At 41.7% G+C, this 19,940-nt stretch overlaps 1 protein-coding gene across 6 annotated transcripts in view; it reads left to right on the top strand.

The window, feature by feature from the left end:
* Nucleotides 1-77: 77 nt before the first annotated feature.
* SEPTIN11 (septin 11) overlaps nucleotides 78-19,940 on the top strand; it is a 118,258-nt gene continuing 98,395 nt past the window's right edge. For 2 of the 6 annotated variants that reach the window (XM_033406485.2, XM_033406484.2), the window contains exons 1-2: nucleotides 2,974-4,294; nucleotides 4,812-4,885. In XM_033406485.2, the coding sequence (XP_033262376.2) occupies nucleotides 4,114-4,294; nucleotides 4,812-4,885 (255 nt within the window). In that variant the 5' untranslated portion in view covers nucleotides 2,974-4,113. Of the gene's footprint in view, nucleotides 207-234; nucleotides 693-2,973; nucleotides 4,295-4,777; nucleotides 4,886-19,940 lie in introns of those variants that run through there. The other 4 variants (XM_049709389.1, XM_049709388.1, XM_049709387.1 and 1 more) reach the window with 4 other exon arrangements.

Raw genomic sequence — 19,940 nt, 5'->3', positions numbered from 1 at the left:
CCCCGGCTCTGGGGGAAGGGCCCGGCCCGCCTCCTCCTGTCCCTCCTCCCTCTGAGGTCTCCCCCACCCCTGCCACCCATCCCAGATGAGTCAGGCTGGTCCGAGCCCGGAAGAGCGCCGTAGGTGAGGTCGCCAGCTAGCCGGAGCCGGCAAAGTACAGCTCGGCAGGTCGCGCAGCCGCTCCCGTGCAGGGGAATGGAAGGCAGGTAGGCGACCAGCCGCTCCTTTGGGTTTCCGCCACGTAGGAAACGAAAACAATAGACCTGTTCTTGCCCTCTCCTTTAGCTTCGTTAGTCACGGCTGAAGCCGCTGGGTGAGGAAGAAGGTGCAAATTAACCAGCATCTTGCTGTCTCTCCAAAACATACCTTTATTAACGATGTAGGCTATTAATTTCAGATACCCTGAGGCAGTATCGAGGTCGGGGAAAACTCATTTTGCATTCAAAACAAGCCTATCTTGATCTGGGGATACAGCCGGGGCGGCTCCTCCGGACACCGGCTCCTAGGGATCTAAATACACCCAAGTCTGTACCGAAAAGAGAAATCACTCTGAAGATTACAGGTTGGTTAGAGGGAAAAGGAAGGCATTTTTTCCTTCCTGACAGTCTCACGTTAAGGTGCCGGAAAAATCTAATTTGATGCTGAATTCCCTAGTGACTGAGATGAAGAGGAATTACGTCTCGACAGTTAAGGTATTTGGTGCCTTTGTTTTTATCTAGTCCAAAATTTATGAACAGAAGAGATTTGTACAGTCTCTTTTGTGTTAGCTTAAGTGGTGAAGTCTTTCCCTCCGAATGTGAGGTTTCCTCTACACCTTCAGAATGTTAAGCATTACAGGCTCCTTGATTTGACCCTGCTGCTCCCAACACTGGAATGTCTGCTTGACTCTCATTCTCCACTGCGGGGCCGAGAACTTCCTAATTCCACGTCCATTTGTAGACTAGAGCTTGAAAAACTCTAGTTTCAAAACATTGGCCTCTTCAGGACAGTAGAATCACAGCACGTTTCCTAACAGCTGCTTTCCCCCTACATTTCACTTGTCCACATGTTGATCCTGCCCTTTCTGTAATAATCCTTCTGGTCTTATCCTGTTTCTTTATCAGTCCTAGTTACATGCCAAAAATACTTTCCGTGTTTTATCTACTTACCTATCTGACTCCACGACCTCTCCCATTCTTTTCTTTAGCTGTCTTCTTATTTCTTTCCATTGTAACTGGTTGTTTATCCTCAGCCCCAACTGTGACAGCAAATATGTTTATTTTGGGGAATGCTCTGTTGGCTATATTTCGTATTTTCTCCTGCCCTGTCAATGCCAGTCTTCCTTCCTATACTCCCCTCATCTTTCCACTCTTTCTTCTTTTGCTCTACTATTTCTAATTGTTTCATGTGTCCCTGTTCTTTTTGCTGAGGGAGGGTATTGAAAGTATGTTGGCCGCACAGTTGTCAACATGTGTTAGCGTGGGCCAATTTTACTGATGCCGCGTAGGCCACATTAACTGAGCTTTGTTTTACGTCTCCAACATACCCTGGTACTTTTCCATGAATGAATTGCAATCCTTGGCTTTAAATTATTTAGGTCAGAAAGAAGAACTGGGAAACATTGTTTTCTATTTTCAGCATTTTCTTGAATCCAAACCCAATACTGGGTTAAGAGGGGGTAAGTGTTTTCCACTGAGGTCTCTACCTTAATGTCAAGCCTCTAGAATAGTTATTAAAAATAAAGGTTTTGTGTTAAACTTTAGCTTCCTTTTGTGTGTGTCTGTGTGGTTTTTTGTTTTTTCCTGATGGAGGCTTATGGAACTTGCCAGGTGTGTCCACAACTGGGGCAGGAGGGAGTCCAAACAGAAAACTCAGGGGGGCACTGAAGAGTGGCAAGTGGAAAGAATCCCCCTTTGGTACTTTCCAAAACTCTGGTTACAAAATAGGGGACTTGTGGCAAGAGGGGGTGATGACATAGAGGTTTGAACTTGAAGCACTTAGGACTAGAAAGAAAGGAAGGGGTCATCAAAGTCATGGTTGTTGAAGTCAGATTATCTTTAGTTGAGGGTGGAATTAGCAGGTCTGGAGGAGTAGAACACGGGGAAAGGGAAGAAAAAAAAAACCCCATTGCTTTAGCTTTCTGGATGCCCAGGTGGTTTGGTGTCCAGATCTTCTCTCTTCCTTTTTCTCTCTCTTGTCTCAGGTTAAGGTGATAGTCAATTAGAATGCTCTTCACCTTATCTCAGGGAACATTTTTATGCTTCTCTCATGTATAAGTTCCTCATCTTCAGAAATATTTATGGGGCACCTGTGTTGCCCTGGCAGTGCTGGAAGTGGGTACAAAGAACACATGCTTGAGAGCTCACTATTTACTGGGAGCAACAAACAAGAGAAATGGCTTAAACTTGTGCATTAAGTGCATCAGATGCTGGAAAAATTGAGAAGCAGCACATAAAGGAAGAGCCTAGACTCAGTTGGGGGGATTGGGACAATTTTCCAATAAGAGGCAACTTGGAGTAGAGGATGTGAGGAAGAGGCAGAGGAAACATTGGTGCAAAAGCAGCAAGATCTGGCTCAGCAGAGTCTATCTGGGGAGCTAACTGCAAACAGATCTACCTGGCTTGAAGGAAGAGGATGTGTGAGGATGTGCTAGAAACAAGACTTGCAGAAGTAGGAGGGAGTCAGAAGAGGAAGGACCTGGGGAGTGGAGGTGGAGTGGGGAGTGGAGTCTTTGAAGAATTTTTGGGAGGGTAGTGACCCGACCAGATTTGTACTTTAGAAAGATTATCCTGGAGGTAATTGCTGGTTTGGAATCATGACCCATATTAACAAGTAAAAATAGCACTTTGCAGAGCAATAATGAATTTAACCAAATCTAAGACACTATTGACTATATGATACAGTTTGATGTCAGAGATGTTAAAATGTGTGTGTGTGTCGGGGGAAGTGCCTCTTAAAGTAGAAGAAATACAGCATGTTTAATAAAATTATATTTTTAGAAAGAAAAGTGTATTGGGAATAAGATTTGAGGATTGGATCGGGGTAACTAACTTTTTCTTTACAGCCTTATGAACTATTGGCTATTTTACAATGAGAGTATATTCCTTTTTAGTTTGAAAAAGACACTAAAGGAAAAAAAGCCATAAATGAATAACAATGACAAGGGAAAAAAAGTAATATCAGATCTTTAGACTGGAGGAGGGAGATGGAGGCCAGCAGGAAGAACAGTCTGGAAATTACTGAGATGATCCAGAAAAGGGAGCCAAATGTCTACGTTCAGCAGTGTCAGAGAAAGAGAGATGAATGGATGGATTGGAGAGATAGGGGGCCAAGTCAAGAGGATTGCGAGCCAGAGGAGTCTGGGGGTGAGGAGTAAGCTGGCTTCTCTCGTGCATCCGGCCTGAGTCTCTGGATGGACGGTTGTAACCATATACACGAATAGTGAATGTAGAACAAAGTCAGTTTTGGAAATGGGAAAGATGATCAATTCAGTTTGGGACATCTTAAGTTGAGGTGCCTACAGACCATAAAAACAGGAACGTCTAGGAGGCAGTTGGCCATAGGTTGGAGGCTCCAAGAATGTATGACTTTAGTATATATAAACAGTCATCTAAGTCACAGGTGATGATAAAATTGCTTAGAGAGAGATATGCCAGCAGTGGGAAAGGAGCAGGGTGGAGGGTGAATCCACATTTACCAAGAGGAAAGAGGAAAATAAACCTGTTAGGAGACTTAGAAGGAGCAGCTAGAGGGGGAAGAGGAACACCACTGAGCGTGGTATCATGGAAGCACAGAAGCAGAAGGGGGAACAGCTTTCTAGAGTTGACGCCAAGTTAGATAAGAAGTGAAATGTGACCATAGCCTGTTAGGTCGCTGGGGCCAGGTCTGGAGCAGTTTCAGAAGAGTGGTGGGGACAGACATCAGGTTACAGAGGGGTGCAGAGTGAGTAGGGTAAGAAAGACTTGACCATGAAAGGAAGGAGAAAGAGAATTCTAGATATGGAGAATATCAGATCATGTAACCTAAGATTTGTTTTTGGTAGTTGTTAGAAGAGATATGATCATGTCTATGTGCTGAGGGAAAAAAGCCAAGAGAGGATAAGTTGAAAGACCTAGAGGAGAGGGTAAATAATTGATGAAACAGGGCATGGGGGTGGGGCTGGAGTCCGGAGTCCAGGTGGAGAGATTACCTGGGACAGGACAGAGAGAAACACTTTTCCCATCGAGAACAGAAAGAAGAAAAATGGCTATTGCATTAATTAGGGGGCTAAGAGATCAGGAGAAAAGGTTTGAAGAAGTCTTGGTGGGGCTGAAAAGTAGGTACAAAGGCAGTAAGTGTATATAGAGCTTGAAGTTTAGGTTACTGTAAGCAGGGCATCAAATATTCTTAGGTCTTGGGGCTTAAGGTTTCCAAAGTGGGATCATTTGGAAGTGATGACAAGATTCAGAGTGTGACCATATGTAGTGGAAGTGAGAGGCACTGGAGGAGATAACATCACGGAACTGTGAGACAGGGTGTTGAATGAGTCACGCAGGTTACTGAAGTCATCTAGGATGGAGAGGATAACCATGAATCATGTAGATAAGTCTTTAGTCCCATGGTATGAGTAACACAAATGGCATTTTGCCAGGAGCAATCGCTCTGCTAACAGTGTAGTATTGTGACTGACACGTGTGTGTCATGTTCCAGATTACTGTCCTTTGATCCTCAAAACAAGTATGGGAACTGTGTAGGACAGAGATCATCGTCTTGCAGGAAGTAGCTCTCCGTGCTATCAATATGTATGTATGTTTTGTAGGATGTATTCTGATGTGCTTATTCTTCGCCTTCAGTCCAAACCTCTACTGTGGATGTAGAGTGGAATCTCCACCCAAGAAGGTGCAACTGTTCAATGTCAACCCTCCAGGTAGGTGGACAGATCCCCAGGTGAAGCTAGAGCTAAGAGGTACCACGGAACGGCAGGAGAGAAAACCAGGGTGCTGGCCCACTCTCTCTCTCTCCCTCCATTTCTTCCCTCTCCTTTTCCCCCTCCTCCCCCTCCCCCTCCCCCTCCCCCTCCTTCTCTGTCTCTCTCAGGTTTGGATTCCACAAGTCTGGGTACTCCCGAGGGTGCTCTGAAGTAGCAAGGGGAAAGCATTTTTGTGCTGGGCTACAAGCTGAGGTTGAGGGTGCTAAGTTACAAGCCAGATAATTGAATGATATGGGGCTCTCTGGATTTATTTCCTTTCTCCTGTCCTGAGCCTTTAATCATTTATTTATTCATCAATATTTATTGAGGGCCTACCATGTATGCGCTTTTCTGGGGCTGGAACACAATGGTAAAGCAAACAGACAAAATCTCTTTTGGGAAACTTATACTCCAGTAGGGAAAAGAGACAATGAACATAAAAATAAACAAGAAAATATCACCAGATAAGTGATGAGATGCAAAAGCCAACTGGTATGATACTGACTGGAGAGCTACTCTGGCCAGGATGGACAGGGAAGTTCTCTCTTAGAAGATATCAGGCAATAGGGACCTCAGTGCTAAGGAGGAGACAAGCCATGTGAAGGTGGAAGAGAGGGGAGCAGGGTGGGAATTCCCAGACAGAGGGAATAGCTAATGTTTGTCAGAAATGAGTGTGATATTATAGAAAGCTAGCGAAATGCCACAAATCCCATATAAATTAGCATAATATGTTTATAAATTAATTGCCTAATAAACTTTTATGACAACTTTGTCTATATTGTTTAGTGCATACCCTTTGATCATCTCATCAAAATTTTCACCCTCCTCTTTAGAGAGAATAAAAAGATAATTTATTTTCTTCTCTTAACATATGGTTGAAATTTACTTTTTTTTTTTTTTTTTTGCGTTACACGGGCCTCTCACTGTTGTGGTCTCTCCCGTTGTGGAGCACAGGCTCCGGACGCGCAGGCTCAGCGGCCATGGCTCATGGGCCCAGCCGCTCCGCGGCACGTGGGATCTTCCCGGACCGGGGCACGAACCCGTGTCCCCTGCATCGGCAGGCGGACTCTCAACCACTGCGCCATCAGGGAAGCCCTGAAATTTACTCTTTAATATTGATAGCTTGGAGCTCAAAGCATTTTACTTCACACACAAATGTGCTGGTTGTTTGTAGAACTGCTATAGATTTGTGCCATACAAACACAAGAATTGTGATACATTTATTTCCCCAAATTCTTTTAATTTATTTTATTGAAGTATAGTTGATTTACAATGCGTTCATTTCTACCATACAGCCAAGTGATTCAGCTATACATACATATGTATTTATATTCTTTTTCATATTTTTTTCCATTATGGTTTATCACAGGATATTGAATATAGTTCCCTGTGCTATACAGTAGGACCTTGTTGTTTATCCATTTTATATACAATAGTTTGCATCTGCTCATCCCAAACTCCCAATCCATCCCTCCCCCACCCCACTCCCCCTTGGCAACCACAAGTCTGTTCTCTATGTCTTATTTCACAAAATTCTTATCAAAAAAGGAAAAAAATATGTGTTTATAATTGTTCATGCTTTATTATCAAGTATATTCCTAACAAGGAAAGAAACTCTGTTTTGTTTTGTTTTTTTAATTGGGGGAAGTTGCCCAAGCCTGAAATATTTTTCCCCAGCTTTATTGAGGTATAATTGACAAATAAAAATTATATATATTTTTAAAAGAAAATGAGAGACTTCCCTGGTGGTCCAGTGGCTAAGACTCTGTGCTCCCAGTGCAGGGGGCCTGGGTTCGATCCCTGGTCAGGGTACTAGATCCCACATGCAGCAACTAAGAGTTAGCATGCTGCAACTAAGACCCGATGCAGCCAAATAAATAAATTAATATAATTTTTTTAAGTTTGAAAGAAAATGAAAATAAAATAAAATAAACGAGTATGGTGTATTTGAGGAACAGAAAGAAAACCAGGGGCTAAGCTGGAGCACAGTGAAGGACGAAAGTGTGGAGTGAGAAGAAGTCCAAACAGTGAGCAGGGTCTCAGTCCTGCAAGGCCTAATGGGGTTTGGGTTTTCGTCTAAGCGTGATGGGAAACTATTGGAGGTTTATAATCAAGAGAGTTGCATGTGATTTATGTATAACAGAACATCTGGCTGCTGTGTTGAGGGTAGATTATAGGGGATGCCAAAGTAGAAACAGAAAATCCAGTCAGAGACGACTGCAGAGGGCGAGGCAAGAGATGGTGGTAGCTTGGAATAGCAAGGTATTGGGTGTAGAGTACTGAGATTTGGAAAATATTCTAGAGAGAGAAACTAGAGAATGTGCTAGTGGGTTGAATATAAATTTACCAAGATTGGGGGTAGGAAGATGAGCATTCCCTTTTGGAAAGGTTAAGTTTGGGATGAGCATGAGCCATCTAAGTAATGATCTAGAAAAGGCAATGGCTCAGAAGTGAGGTCAGAGCTGGAGATATAAATCTGAGAGTCTTGGGCATTGAGATGGTATTTGAAAGTTATGGGATTAGATGAATTTATCTAGGGAGGGAACCTAGAAAGAGAAAAAAAGACATTCTTAATCAGCCTCAGCATTCGGGGTCTAATCTTTAGTAGTATCTTGCTTAAATATTATGACCTGTCTCAGTCATACTATGGCAATGAGAGAAACTATAAAATCCTGTTTTGTCCCCCTAAGGCCAGTCTGCTGCTTGTGGCTGTAATAGACATTAGTGGGAGACACCCAGCGAGTAAGGTTAATTCCAGGGTCTGGAGTAAGGTCCACTGACCCCTCCCCGAATGGAAAAGTCTCCCTCCATTGCCAACTTTACAAGATTTAGAAGTTTAGGGGCTTCCCTGGTGGTGCTGTGGTTGGGAGTCCACCTGGCGATGCAGGGGACACGGGTTCATTTCCCGGTCCGGGAAGATCCCGCGTGCCGCGGAGCGGCTGGGCCCGTGGGCCACGGCCGCTGAGCCTGCGCATCCGGAGCCTGTGCTCCGCAACGGGAGAGGTCACAACAGTGAGAGGCCCGCGTACCGCAAAAAAAAAAAAAAAAAAAAAAAAGTTTAAAATTTGTTAAAGGAGTCAGCAGGTTTTACATATAGGAAAACCAAGTTTCAGAGCTTAGTGTCTTGTGGAACTGGTGCTCAAATCAAGCTGACCTCAAATCTAGCATTTTGCACCAGAGTCATAATCTTTCCTCAACTCTCTGGAGTACTTGACTCAGTTGACCATTTTCTCCCTTTGAAATCTCTGTCTTGGCTTCTATAATCATTGCTCTTTTCTGGCTCTTCTCTTACCTCTCTGATCCAACTCTGACCCTCCCTTGCTAACTCTTCTTTCCATTTCTTCTTTCCATGTTCTCTACTCGTTCTCTGGGTTCTACCTGAGTGATGTTGTCTATTTTCCCAGATTTAATTACCACCTGTATTCTTAGGATTCCCAAGTCTATCTGTGATGCTCACCTAGAAAAAGCGCAGACTTTCAAGCAGTTGCTCTAGTCTTGACTCTGCCTGTAACTATCTCCTTAAATTGGCCAATATTCAAACTCTCTGGGTCTCAGTTTCTTCATTTGTACAGTGAAGGAATTAGATCAGATGATTCTGAAGTTGCTTCCAGTGCTCACATCCTGATTCCAGACTTGATGTCCCTTCTCATGATCTCTATAGTAATAATGACATTGATTGCATGCTCTGTGCCAGACATGGAACCAAGTACTTCACACATATTAACACATTTAATTCTCCGAACAAATTCCTATACGGTAGGAGCTATTAGTATCCTTATTTTATAGTGGAGGATATCAAGGTCCAAATAATGTGATTTCCTATTATATTGTAACCAATAAGTGGCAGAGCCAGGATTCAAACTCCGACAGTTTGAGTTTTGAGTCAGCATCGTTTAGCCCCCGCTCTCTTCCTGCTTTTCCCTTCGAGGACCCTGATCCCTTAGTCTCACATCACTTCTGCCTCCTCGGGACCCTTACTCCTTCTGTTACCCCTCCCCCTTGTATCTTCATCCTCTTCCTCTCTTCATTCTCAAGGGCTGATTTCCTTCCTAAAACAACACAAAACCAAAAAACGAGCACTTTGCTCTGAACCGCCCTCGTTCAGTCACTGCCTTAGCTCACCCTCAGCATTCCTGCGTGTGTCACCTCCTCGCAGAGGCCTTTCCTGACCGTGTGGATGAATCAGCTTCCACTGCGAGGCACCTCCAGGCACTTCTATTTGGGGAAAGTTAAGTTTGAGATACCCATGCGGTACTTAAGTAGAGATGGCAAGTGGACGATTGGATATACAATTCTGGTGCTCTACTTTCACAGCACCTAACACTCCACTATTAAAAATAAATTTTGTATTTGTTCATTTTTATGCGGTCCCCTCAACAAGAACACAGGTTCCGTGAGAGCTAGGCCTGTGTCCTCTTCACCACTAGCGAGGAATTAGCTCAGAATAACAAGGTGTATTGTTTCCTGGGGCTGCTGTAATGCATTATCACAAACTGGGAGGTGGAGGTGGAGGTGGAGATTTTTTCTCTTGCAGTTCAGGGGGCGAGACCTTGGAAACCAAGGTGCTGGCAGGCCAGACTCCCTCTGGAGACTCTAGGAGAGAATCCTCCTTTCCCTCTTCCAGCCCCTGGTAACTGTCTACATTCCTTAACTTCCTTGGCTTATGGCCACATCACTCCCACCTCTGGCTCCATCTTCACATGGCCTTCTCCTCTTCTGTGTGCTTCTCCTCTTCTGTCTCTTACAAGGACATTTGTCACGGGATTTAGGGCCCACTCGGATAATCCAGGATGATCTGATCGTAAGAACCTTAATTTAATTACGTTTGCAGATCTTTGCCTTTTTACAAATAAAGTAACATTCGCAGGTTCCAGAGAGTTGGACATGGACGTATATTTTGGGTGGCCACTATTCATCTCACCATACAAGGGAATAGGAGGAAGTTCGGGAATGTCTCCCCAGCCCCACCCCTTCTCCGTTTATCCTGGCTAACTTAAATGCTCTTCAAGATTCAACTCAGTGGTTGCCCGGTCAAGGGAGCCACACCCCCAGCCCCAGTACCTGCCTCTCTTATAATAATAATAGCTAGTGCATATTCAGCACTGTTTTAAGGGCTTTATGTGTACGAACTCACTTACTGCCTGCTACAACCCTATGAGATCGTCCCCATTACTATCTTGATTTTATCCAAAGCTAATGGTCTGTTTTGTTGTCTCTCTTCCGCAGTAGACCTCCCCCTAGGGCAACAGCCAAGACTTATTATCTCTGTCCCCAACATATACCATGGCATTTCCGGCTCTATGTGAAGGCTGGTGGGTTGAATAAATGACTGAGCAGGAGATAGGCTTGTACTAGTCTGGGCAGGGTTTTGAATATCAGATTAAGGTATTTGGAATTGGGGACTTCCCTGGTGGTCCAATGGTTAGGACTTGGCACTTCCACTGCTGTGGCCTGGGTTCAATACCTGGTTGGGGAACTAAGATCCCACAAGCTGCGCGGCACAGCCAAAAAAAAAAAAACAAGACATTTGGAGTTTATCTTGTAGATCATAGGTGGCCAACAGTTTTAAAGGTGAGTAGTGATAGCATGGACCCATCTTTCAAATAGATCCTCCCCTTGGGAGAAACGTCATCAAATATTGTTTTAATTATCATCTCCAAATACATCCCTCCCCCTCCATCCCCTGGGCCTCCCTCCTGAGCTCTAGTCTCACATTCCCTGATTCTTGCTGGGTCTCTCTAGGCTCAAATTCAGCATGTCCAGGCCAGCCTTCGTCATTTTTCCCCCCAAAGCCACTCTTCCTGTTTTACTGAGCTCAAAGGCATCCAAACTAGACAACTTGAATTAATCCCACTTTCCTCACCCCAACAGTCAATTAGTCATCAAGTGCTGTCAACTCCATCTCATGAACTTTATCTCATATCCATTCGCCTGGTCTCTGCCATAGTTCAGGCTCTTGCATCTTTCTTTTTTCTTTAATTAATTAATTTAAAATTTTTTTAAAATTTATTTTTGGCTGTGTTGGGTCTTTGTTGCTGCTTTGTCTAGTTGTGGCAAGCAGGACCTACTGTTTGCTGTGCTGTGTGGGCTTCTCATTGCGTTGGCTTCTCTTGTTGCAGAGCATGGGCTCTAAGTGCATGGGTTTCAGTAGTTGTGGCATGCGGGCTCAGTAGTTGTGGCTCGCGGCCTCTAGAGCGCAGGGTCAGTAGTTGTGGTGCACGGGCTTAGTTGCTCTGTGGCATGTGGGATCTTCCCAGACCAGGGCTTGAACCCGTGTCCCCTGTATTGGCAGGCGGATTTTTTTTTACATAAATTTATTTATTTATTTATTCTTTTGCTGCATTGGGCCCTCGTCGCTGGGCGCAGGCTCCCTCCAACTACAGCAAGCAGGGGCCACCCCTCGCTGCGATGTGCGGGCCTCCCACCGCAGTGGCCCCTCCCATCGCCGAGCGCGGGCTCCAGGTGCGCGGACCTCAGCGGTTGCGGCACACGGGCTCAGCAGCCGTGGTTCACGGGCTCTAGAGCGCAAGCTCAGTAGCTGTGGTACACGGGCTTAGTTGCTCCGCGGCATGCGGGATCTTCCCGGACCAGGGATCGAACCCATGTCCCCTTCACTGGCAGGCGGACTCCCAACCACTGTGCCACGAGGGAAGTCCAAGGCTCTTGTATCTTTCACCTGGACTATTGCGCTAGCCCCCTGACCAGTCTCCTCACCTCTAGTTTCCCCTCTCCAACTCCAGTCTATCCTCCACTCTGCTGCTCATTTTATAAGCCTAAAAACCAGATCTGATCATTCACTTTCGTGTTAAAACAATAAACAAACAAAGCTCCAAAACAACTCTGCAATGGTTCTTCATTGCGTACAAGATCAAGATCTTCGAGATCTACCTACAAAGGTTTACTTTTCTTCCTTATTCATTCACTTAACACATGTGTATTGAATGCCTACTCTGTGTCTGGTACTGTACTCATTGCATTCATATACTAGTGAGGGAGGTGCCCTACATATATACAGATGGACATAGCTGTTCTTACTTGGGCGGCTCACGTCACAGGCAGTGAGAGAAATACCCTAAGGAAGATTCTACAACTAGAAGAGGTCGATAGTGGCATCCTTGCTGTTTGCGTTCAGGATATACTGTAACTTTTTTGCTATTTGTATGCCTGTTGAGTGGATTTACAGATTATATTTATCAGTATCTAGTTTCAAATTAATCTTAACCAAGAAGGAAAGTAATTTTAAAAAATTCTCACAAGGAAACTATGAACTAAAGATAATACTAAACTTTAAGCCAAGGAAATAATACCATAAGCCCAAGGGAGTGGGGCTACACCTAATATGAGCCTTAGCAACATTAGACTTAAAACAATATCTAGGGACTTCCCTGGTGGCGCAGTGGTTGAGAATCCACCTGCCAATGCAGGGGACACGGGTTTGAGCCCTGGTCCAGGAAGATCCCACATGCCGCGGAGCAACTAAGCCTGTGCGCCACAACTACTGAGCCTGCGCTCTGGAGCCCTAGAGGCACAGTTACTGAGCCCGTGCTGCAGCCACTGAAGCCCGTGTGCCTAAAGCCCATGCTCCGCAACAAAGAGAAGCCACCACAATGAGAAGCCCGAGCCCTGCAACGAAGAGTAGCCCCTGCTCGCCACAACTAGAGAAAGCCCACACACAGCGAGGAAGACCCAAGGCAGCCAAAAATAAAATAAGCATAAATAAATAAATTTATTTTTAAAAATAGTCATTATATTAAAAAAAGAGATAGAAGTGTATTTTTCTTTTTTTAGGAATACAAGTCCAAGTAGACTTGAGTTCAGATTTTTTTTTTTTAATTTTATTTATTTATTTTTGGCTGCGTTGGCTCTTCATTGCTACGCGCGGGCTTTCTCTAGTTGCAGCGAGCTGGGGGGCTACTCTTCGTTGTGTGGTGTGCGGGCTTCTCACTGCGGTGGCTTCTCCCCATGCTACAACATGGATGAAACTTGAGAATATTGTGTTAGGTAAAAGAAGCCAATCACAAATAACCATGTATTGTATGATTACATTTATATGTTATGTGCCGTGTGGGCAAATCCATAGAGACAGAAAGTAGATTACTGGTGGCTTGTGGGAGGGGAGAATGGGGAGTGACTGCTAATGGTATGGGGAGATTGAATCCAATCATGACCAATGATTTAATCAATCATGCCTATATAATGAAACCTTGATAGAAACTCTAAGGAGGTTCAGAGTGTTTCCTGATTGGTAAGTATATCAATGTACCAGGAGGCTGGCACAAGCTCCCAAGCCGCCCCCATTGCAGACTTTGCCTTATGTATCTCTTCCATTTGGCTGTATCCTTTATAATAAAACAGTAATTCTAAGTACAGTGCTTTCCTGAGTTCTGTGAGTCATTCTATCGAATTATCAAACCTGCAGAGGGGTCATAGAAACCCTCAATTAGTAGTCAGGCTGGTCCATCAGAAGTGCAGATGGCCCCCTGAATTTGTAGCTGGCGTCTGAAGTGGGGGGCAGTCTTTTGGGACTGAGCCCTTAATCTGTGGGCTCTGCAAAGTGTCAGATTTGAAAGGAATTGTTGGATACCCATTTGGTGTTGAAGATTTGCTGGAGAGCTCCGGGGAAAGTAGCATTTGCTAAGTGGGCCATTATCTAAGAAGTCTGAGAACACTACAGAACAGTACTTAGTACAAAATCTTGAATACAGATAGAAAGTAGCAACTGTGCTACTTTGAGGCACTTCTTAAAGTGAGAGATAAAAGTATTGACATTTTTAGAGTTGAATTGTACTTTACCATACAAATGTTTACTAAGGGTACTATTCAAAATACACTTTCTCTTCTTATCAACCTTTTCAAAGATAATGAAGCCTGTCTACCCAAAATTACTTAGGGATAGGTCTTTCTGAAAGCGAAAGGATGAAATTGGAGACTCTCTTTTAGCCATATGATTATATATATTTCCATCAGGGAAAAAATCTCCCTGGATCTTGAAACAAACCAGCTGCTGCTATCCAAATATGTATGAATGCAACACATTCTATTTCTTTAAATAAGTATTTTTATTACACTGATTCTTTTGGAAAGGTTGATTATTTCCATACTTGCTCTGCACCGTCCTCTCCTCTTTGGTCTCCTTCTTTTGTTCCCTCTTCCCCCAGATGGGAAGAAGGACATTCTCGGAAATTCACATATACAAAGGCAGAAATACTCAAGATTATCCAGGGACAAGAAAAAGTCCACTATGAAAAAAAATTACATCACTCCAATAAGTTGGGAATAAAGGATGTTACGTCCTACTCTTTGTGGCAATGAGTAGGGGAAAAGAAAGACAAAACTTCAAAGCAATTCATCTGGCATAATATAAACTAAATATTTATAAAATGAATATAAATAACATAGGATTTTTTTAAACAACTGCAAAAATGATAAAGAAAATAACTAGTCTGTGTGTGGACATAGGGTCTTGCTTGTGAGGACTCATCATTATCAGATGTGTGACTTTGATTGTACTAAATCATAATTCCTGCATATGGCATTAATTTGCAAGTTAAAATTTTGATAAAAGATTTGTTTTCCCCTAGACACAAGCAATGTGTCTAATTAGTGTCTACACTAATTTTTGTGTAATATTTAGTGTACACTAATCTACACTAATTTTAGTGTAATTTTAAATGAGAGTATTTACTGTGCTTCCTTGAATTAGTTCATCGAATCATGATAAAAATGGTATAATGACTTTTTTTCTCATTTTAAATGATTGCCATTACAGTCTTATGATGGGTCTTTATAGATTGCCTTTTGCACTAGAGAAAACATCTTATATTACTTTCCTCATATTTTAAAACTACAGGAGTCCCTGTTCATAGCACCTGAGGAAATGGTGAACATGAGTAAAATTATGCAGGCGAGTTTTAGTTTGCTAAATGAATAACACTTTAGTTCATCCAGAGTGGCTCCTAGAGACTAAAACAAGTAGTTCATTTATTTTTAGCTGCTGATTTAACTTCAGTTATAACACTTTTATTTAGGAAATGACTTCCTAGGAGAAAGTGTTAGGCAGCAAGAAGAGAAATAAATATGGAACAATCTTTAAGATTCCATTAGACAGAGGGCTCATGATACTAAGAAGAAACGAGGCCATTCTGTAATTTTACCTTTAAAATGTATATTAGATTTGTAATAAAAATAAATATGTATCTTTTAATTTTAGTAATGAGTTAAATATATTTACAAAGCGGGCCGTGCACTGTAGTGGAAGGAGCAGCGTGTGGCAGTCTGCAGTGCTGGTCCTACGCTGAAACCATCCAGCTCTATGATCTCAGACTTACAAGTTAATATAGGCTTCCTGACTCCTGATTCCTCATCCTGGGGAACCGACTCAAAAATGTATAATAGGGCTTCCCTGGTGGCGCAGTGGTTGAGAGTCCGCCTGCCAATGCAGGGGACACGGGTTCGTGCCCCGGTCTGGGAAGATCCCACATGCCGCGGAGCGGCTGGGCCCGTGAGCCATGGCCGCTGAGCCTGCGCGTCCGGAGCCTGTGCGCCTCAACGGGAGAGGCCACAGCAGGGAGAGGCCCGCGTACCGCAAAACAAAACAAAACAAAAAATATATATATATAACTGAATCACTTTGCTATACATCAGAAACTAACACAACTTTGTAAATTAATAAAATAAATTAAAAATATATATATTTTGACTACTATTCAATGATTCCACAAGTGTTTAATCATGAAAAAGTCATTTATTTGACTTTATCTCACATTACAATTCTACAGAAGAATGCCAGATACTTTGTATTTCCTTCATGCCAGGAATGAATCCTTTAATCATTTCTTAGTCTATGTCCTTCCTAGGCAGATGTATTTAACACCTATGCGTAGTTTCCTGTTAATGTCTCTGTTCAATTTAAAATGCATTCTTGGCTTGTAAGAAATTCCATGGATAAGGACACAGCTTATGTGGAAGTTCTAAAAAATGATAAAATGGAGTAGAATGAATGTTGTAGCAAGCAGCTGTAGGTATGTCAATACTACCAATTCTTAGTTGCACAGGCTAGCTGAAAAGACCTCTCTAGGACTTCTGTATTTATCTGCACAGGCTTGAACCCTCTGGGCTCGCTCCAAGACCAAAAAGGCTTCCCTTGGGCAGTGTCGGGTATATGTGAAGGGAATATTTTTTCTTTTATGTTTTAGAAGTTAGTTTTATTGAGATATAATTGATGTATAACATTGTGTAAGTTTAAGGTGTACAATGTGTTGGTTTGATACATGTATATATTGTAGTATGATTACTATGATAGCATTAGCTGGCACCTCTATCACATTACATAATTATCAGTTCTTTATTGTGGTGGGAATGTTTAAGGTCTAGTCTCTCAGCAACTTTTTTTTTTAATGCTTTTTTTTTTTTTGGCCGTGCTGCGTGGCACGTGGGATCTTAGTTATCCTGCCAGGGATTGAGCTCATGCCCCCTGCAGTGGAAGCACAAAGTCTTAACCACTGGACCACCAGGGAAGTCCTGCAACTTTGATTTTTATAATACAGTATTGTTGTCTACAATCACTATGCTGTGCATTAGATCTCCAGGACTTATTTATCTACTGGTTGCAAGTTTGTACCCTTAAACGTCTCCTCAATTCCCTCACACCCAGTCCCTGGTAACTACCATTCTACTCTCTGTTTTTACAACTTCAGTTTATTTTTGGTTCTACATATAAATGATATCATATAGTGTTTGTCTTTTTCTGTCTGACTTATCTTACTTAGCATAGTGCCATTAAGGCCCATCCATGTTGTTGCAAATGGCAAGATTTCCTTCTTTCTCATCGCTGCATAATATTCCATTCATCCATTGATGGACACTTAAGTTGTTTCCATACCTTGCCTACTGTGAATAGTGCTGCAATAAACATGGGAGTGCATATATTTCTTTGATATCCTGTTTTCATTTCCTTTGGACACTTACCCAGGAGTGGAATTGCTGGATCATACCGTAGTTCTATTTTTAAGTAATTATTTTTTTTATGAATGTATGGTGACTTGGGTATTCCAATATATTGGTAGTGGGAATATAAATTTGATGGTTCTTTCTGAAAAATAACTCTATGTATCAAGAGTTTCAAAATATTCACCCTTATAGATTCAGTAATTTCGCTTTCAGGAACATTTCTTAAGGAAATAATAGAAATGTAGATACAGGTATGCAAAGATGTTTATTGTGCTTTGTATAATAGCAGGAAGGAAGAATGAAAGGAACAGAGGAAAGCAGGAAGAAAATAAAGAAAGGAGGTAAGGAGGAAGGAAACAGAGAAAAGAGAGAAAAAAAATGAAAACCTAATATTCAATAACCAGGGAGTATTACATAAATTTTGATGTGCTCATATGATGGAGTATTTTGCAGCCAGAAAGAGAATCTTATTTATCTATAATAAGGGTTGATATATTTTACACTTAAAAGTTAGAAAAAATGTTAAACTAGCTCAAGAAAAAAAGTTAAACACTCCTTATGGAAATAATAGGCAAATGATATAAGTAGGAAATTTATAAAGAAAGAAAAAAATGGCTAGTAAAAATATTTTAAAAATTCAATCACTAATTGTGATATAAATTTAACTTAAAAAACTGTAAGTTATTCTTTACTATAAAAATGGCAAAGATTTTTTAAAAAAACTATAAGTTATCCTTTACTATAAAAATGGCAAAGATTTTTTTTTGACATCTTTATTGGAGTATAATTGCTTTACATTGTTGTGTTAGTTTCTGCTGTATAACAAAGTGAATCAGGGACTTTCCTGGTGGTGCAGTGGTTAAGAATCCGCCTGCCAATGCAGGGGACATGGGTTTGAGCCCTGGTGTGGGAAGATCCCACATGCCGCAGAGCAGCTAAGCCCACGAGCCACAACTACTGAGCCCGCAAATCTAGAGCCTGTGCTCTGCAACAACAGAAGCCACCGCAATAAGAAGCCCGCGCACCACAACTAGAGAAAGCCCACACGCAGCAACGAAAACCCAATGCAGCCAAAAATAAATAAATAAGGCAAAGATTTTATTTATTTCTTATTGAAGTATAGCTGATTTACAACGTTACATTAATTTCTGGTATACAGCAAAGTGATTCAGTTATACATATATATTCTTTTAAATATTCTTTTCCATTATGGTTTATTACAGGATATTGAATATAGTTCCCTGTGCTATAAAATAGGACCTGTCATCTCTGCCCGAAGGGGTACAACTCTGTTGCTCCAGAACTTCCCACTGTGTTAGCTGAGGCTTTTTTGGGTCTATATTACAGTTCGGATTCCCCTTGTGCCCAATCTGGCTTCATCCCGTTTCTACATCTCTAATAAACATCTTGCACCCCAAACTCCACTTTAGAATTTGCTGGAGGGTCACTGTCTACCCATCATGGGCCTCCTCTCTTAACAGAAGAATTTTGCTTAGTATTAAGGATCATCTCCCTCTGAGCCTTACCTGGACCCCTAACTTATGCTTAAACATTGAAACATATTTACCTAATGCCTTGTCTGTTATCATTTGAAGAAGTCTACAGCCATGAACTTATGTCCTTCTTTCATATACGTATTTGAATACAAATAGCATCCTGATATACCCACTGTTGCTCTTGCCTGTCCAGCTGCCGTTACCCCTTCTTTTGGAAAGAGTGTTTACATTTTTCTTCCAAACCCAACAGATATTGATAGATGAAGAAGCAAGGAACTCAGGTTGAAATAAGTAAAGAAAGTTTTACCTCATTCAAAAGGAACAAGTCTACAAGAAGAGAGATGAGCGTACAGAGTAACCCCATGCACTAGAGAGTTATTCAGCTAGTGGACATTGAGGATGGTAGAATGATGGACAGCGAATAGGTTGAGACAAAACATGAAAATGTAGAAGTGATACGGCTGTTCAAATATACAGGTATGTATGTATGATTCTGTTCTAATTCAGTGGCAATATCTAGTGGTTGAAGGGACTTCAACTACATAAATTTTCTAGGCTCACAAAAAGAAATAATAACTGATACCACAATAACTGGCTACAGGGAGAAAGGAATTATCTGAGAATTAGAGATGTCAGAACTATGGGACCGGACCCCGGCTGGCTGCCAAGGACAGTGACCAGCAGGCCAAGTCATCATACTCCAGGGAGCATGTCATTTCACAGGATGCTCCTTAATGAGATCAGATTTTAAAAAGAGCATGTATTAAAGAGTAGCAAAAGCCTACAAGGATTGATACTTTCTTGTAGGCTTAGATAATTTTTGCTTTTAAAAAGAATACCAAGAAATTTTCAAAATTTGTTTTTTGCTTTTCAAGTAATACTTGCCGTAAGAGGATGAAAAGAAAGGATGAAAATCACCACTTGATGCTGATGATATAATGCTATTAGATGACCATGAAAAGTCAAAACTACACAACTTTTTGTCTCCTCTCTCAAAGAGAATTTTTTTTAATGAAAAATGTAGTATAAACATGATTAAAAGGTTACTGAAATCCAATGTGGTAAGTGAACAATCAATTGCTTTAAGTGAGTTAAACTTTCCAGGCCTAAATGAATTATCCCTGAAAGACTTTGCATAAGTGATTATGGGTTAGCATTAGTCAGCTTTGGGAAACCAGAGAAAAATAAGAAATGCCAAGGATTGAAGAGGGCATATATTGTCCTGATTATCAAATAGAATAAAAGCAGCAGGAACAGGGCAGAGTTTGAGAAATATTGGTAAATTTAACATTATCTAGAACGAACTTCTAAACAACTCTTTTAACAGGGAAAGAGATTGAGCTTAAAAATGACAATTTCAATTTTTTTTTGTTTCCACATATATCTACCAAAGTCTCAGTGGGGAAAAAAAAAACAAACATTACAAAAAAAAAAAAAAACAAACATTACTGCAGATGTTTCAAATGAAAAAAAAAGATACCTTAAATAAAGAGTAGAACTGTTAACACTTGCTAGTCTAGTATGATCACCAGATCAGCAGTATCAGCATCACCCGGGAGACTGATGGA

This window comes from Orcinus orca, chromosome 4 (genome assembly GCF_937001465.1).
Source record: "Orcinus orca chromosome 4, mOrcOrc1.1, whole genome shotgun sequence".
In the NCBI taxonomy this organism is placed as follows: domain Eukaryota; kingdom Metazoa; phylum Chordata; class Mammalia; order Artiodactyla; family Delphinidae; genus Orcinus; species Orcinus orca.
The sequence above is the reverse complement of the archived record's forward strand: the minus strand, read 5'-3'. Positions and strand labels throughout refer to the sequence as shown.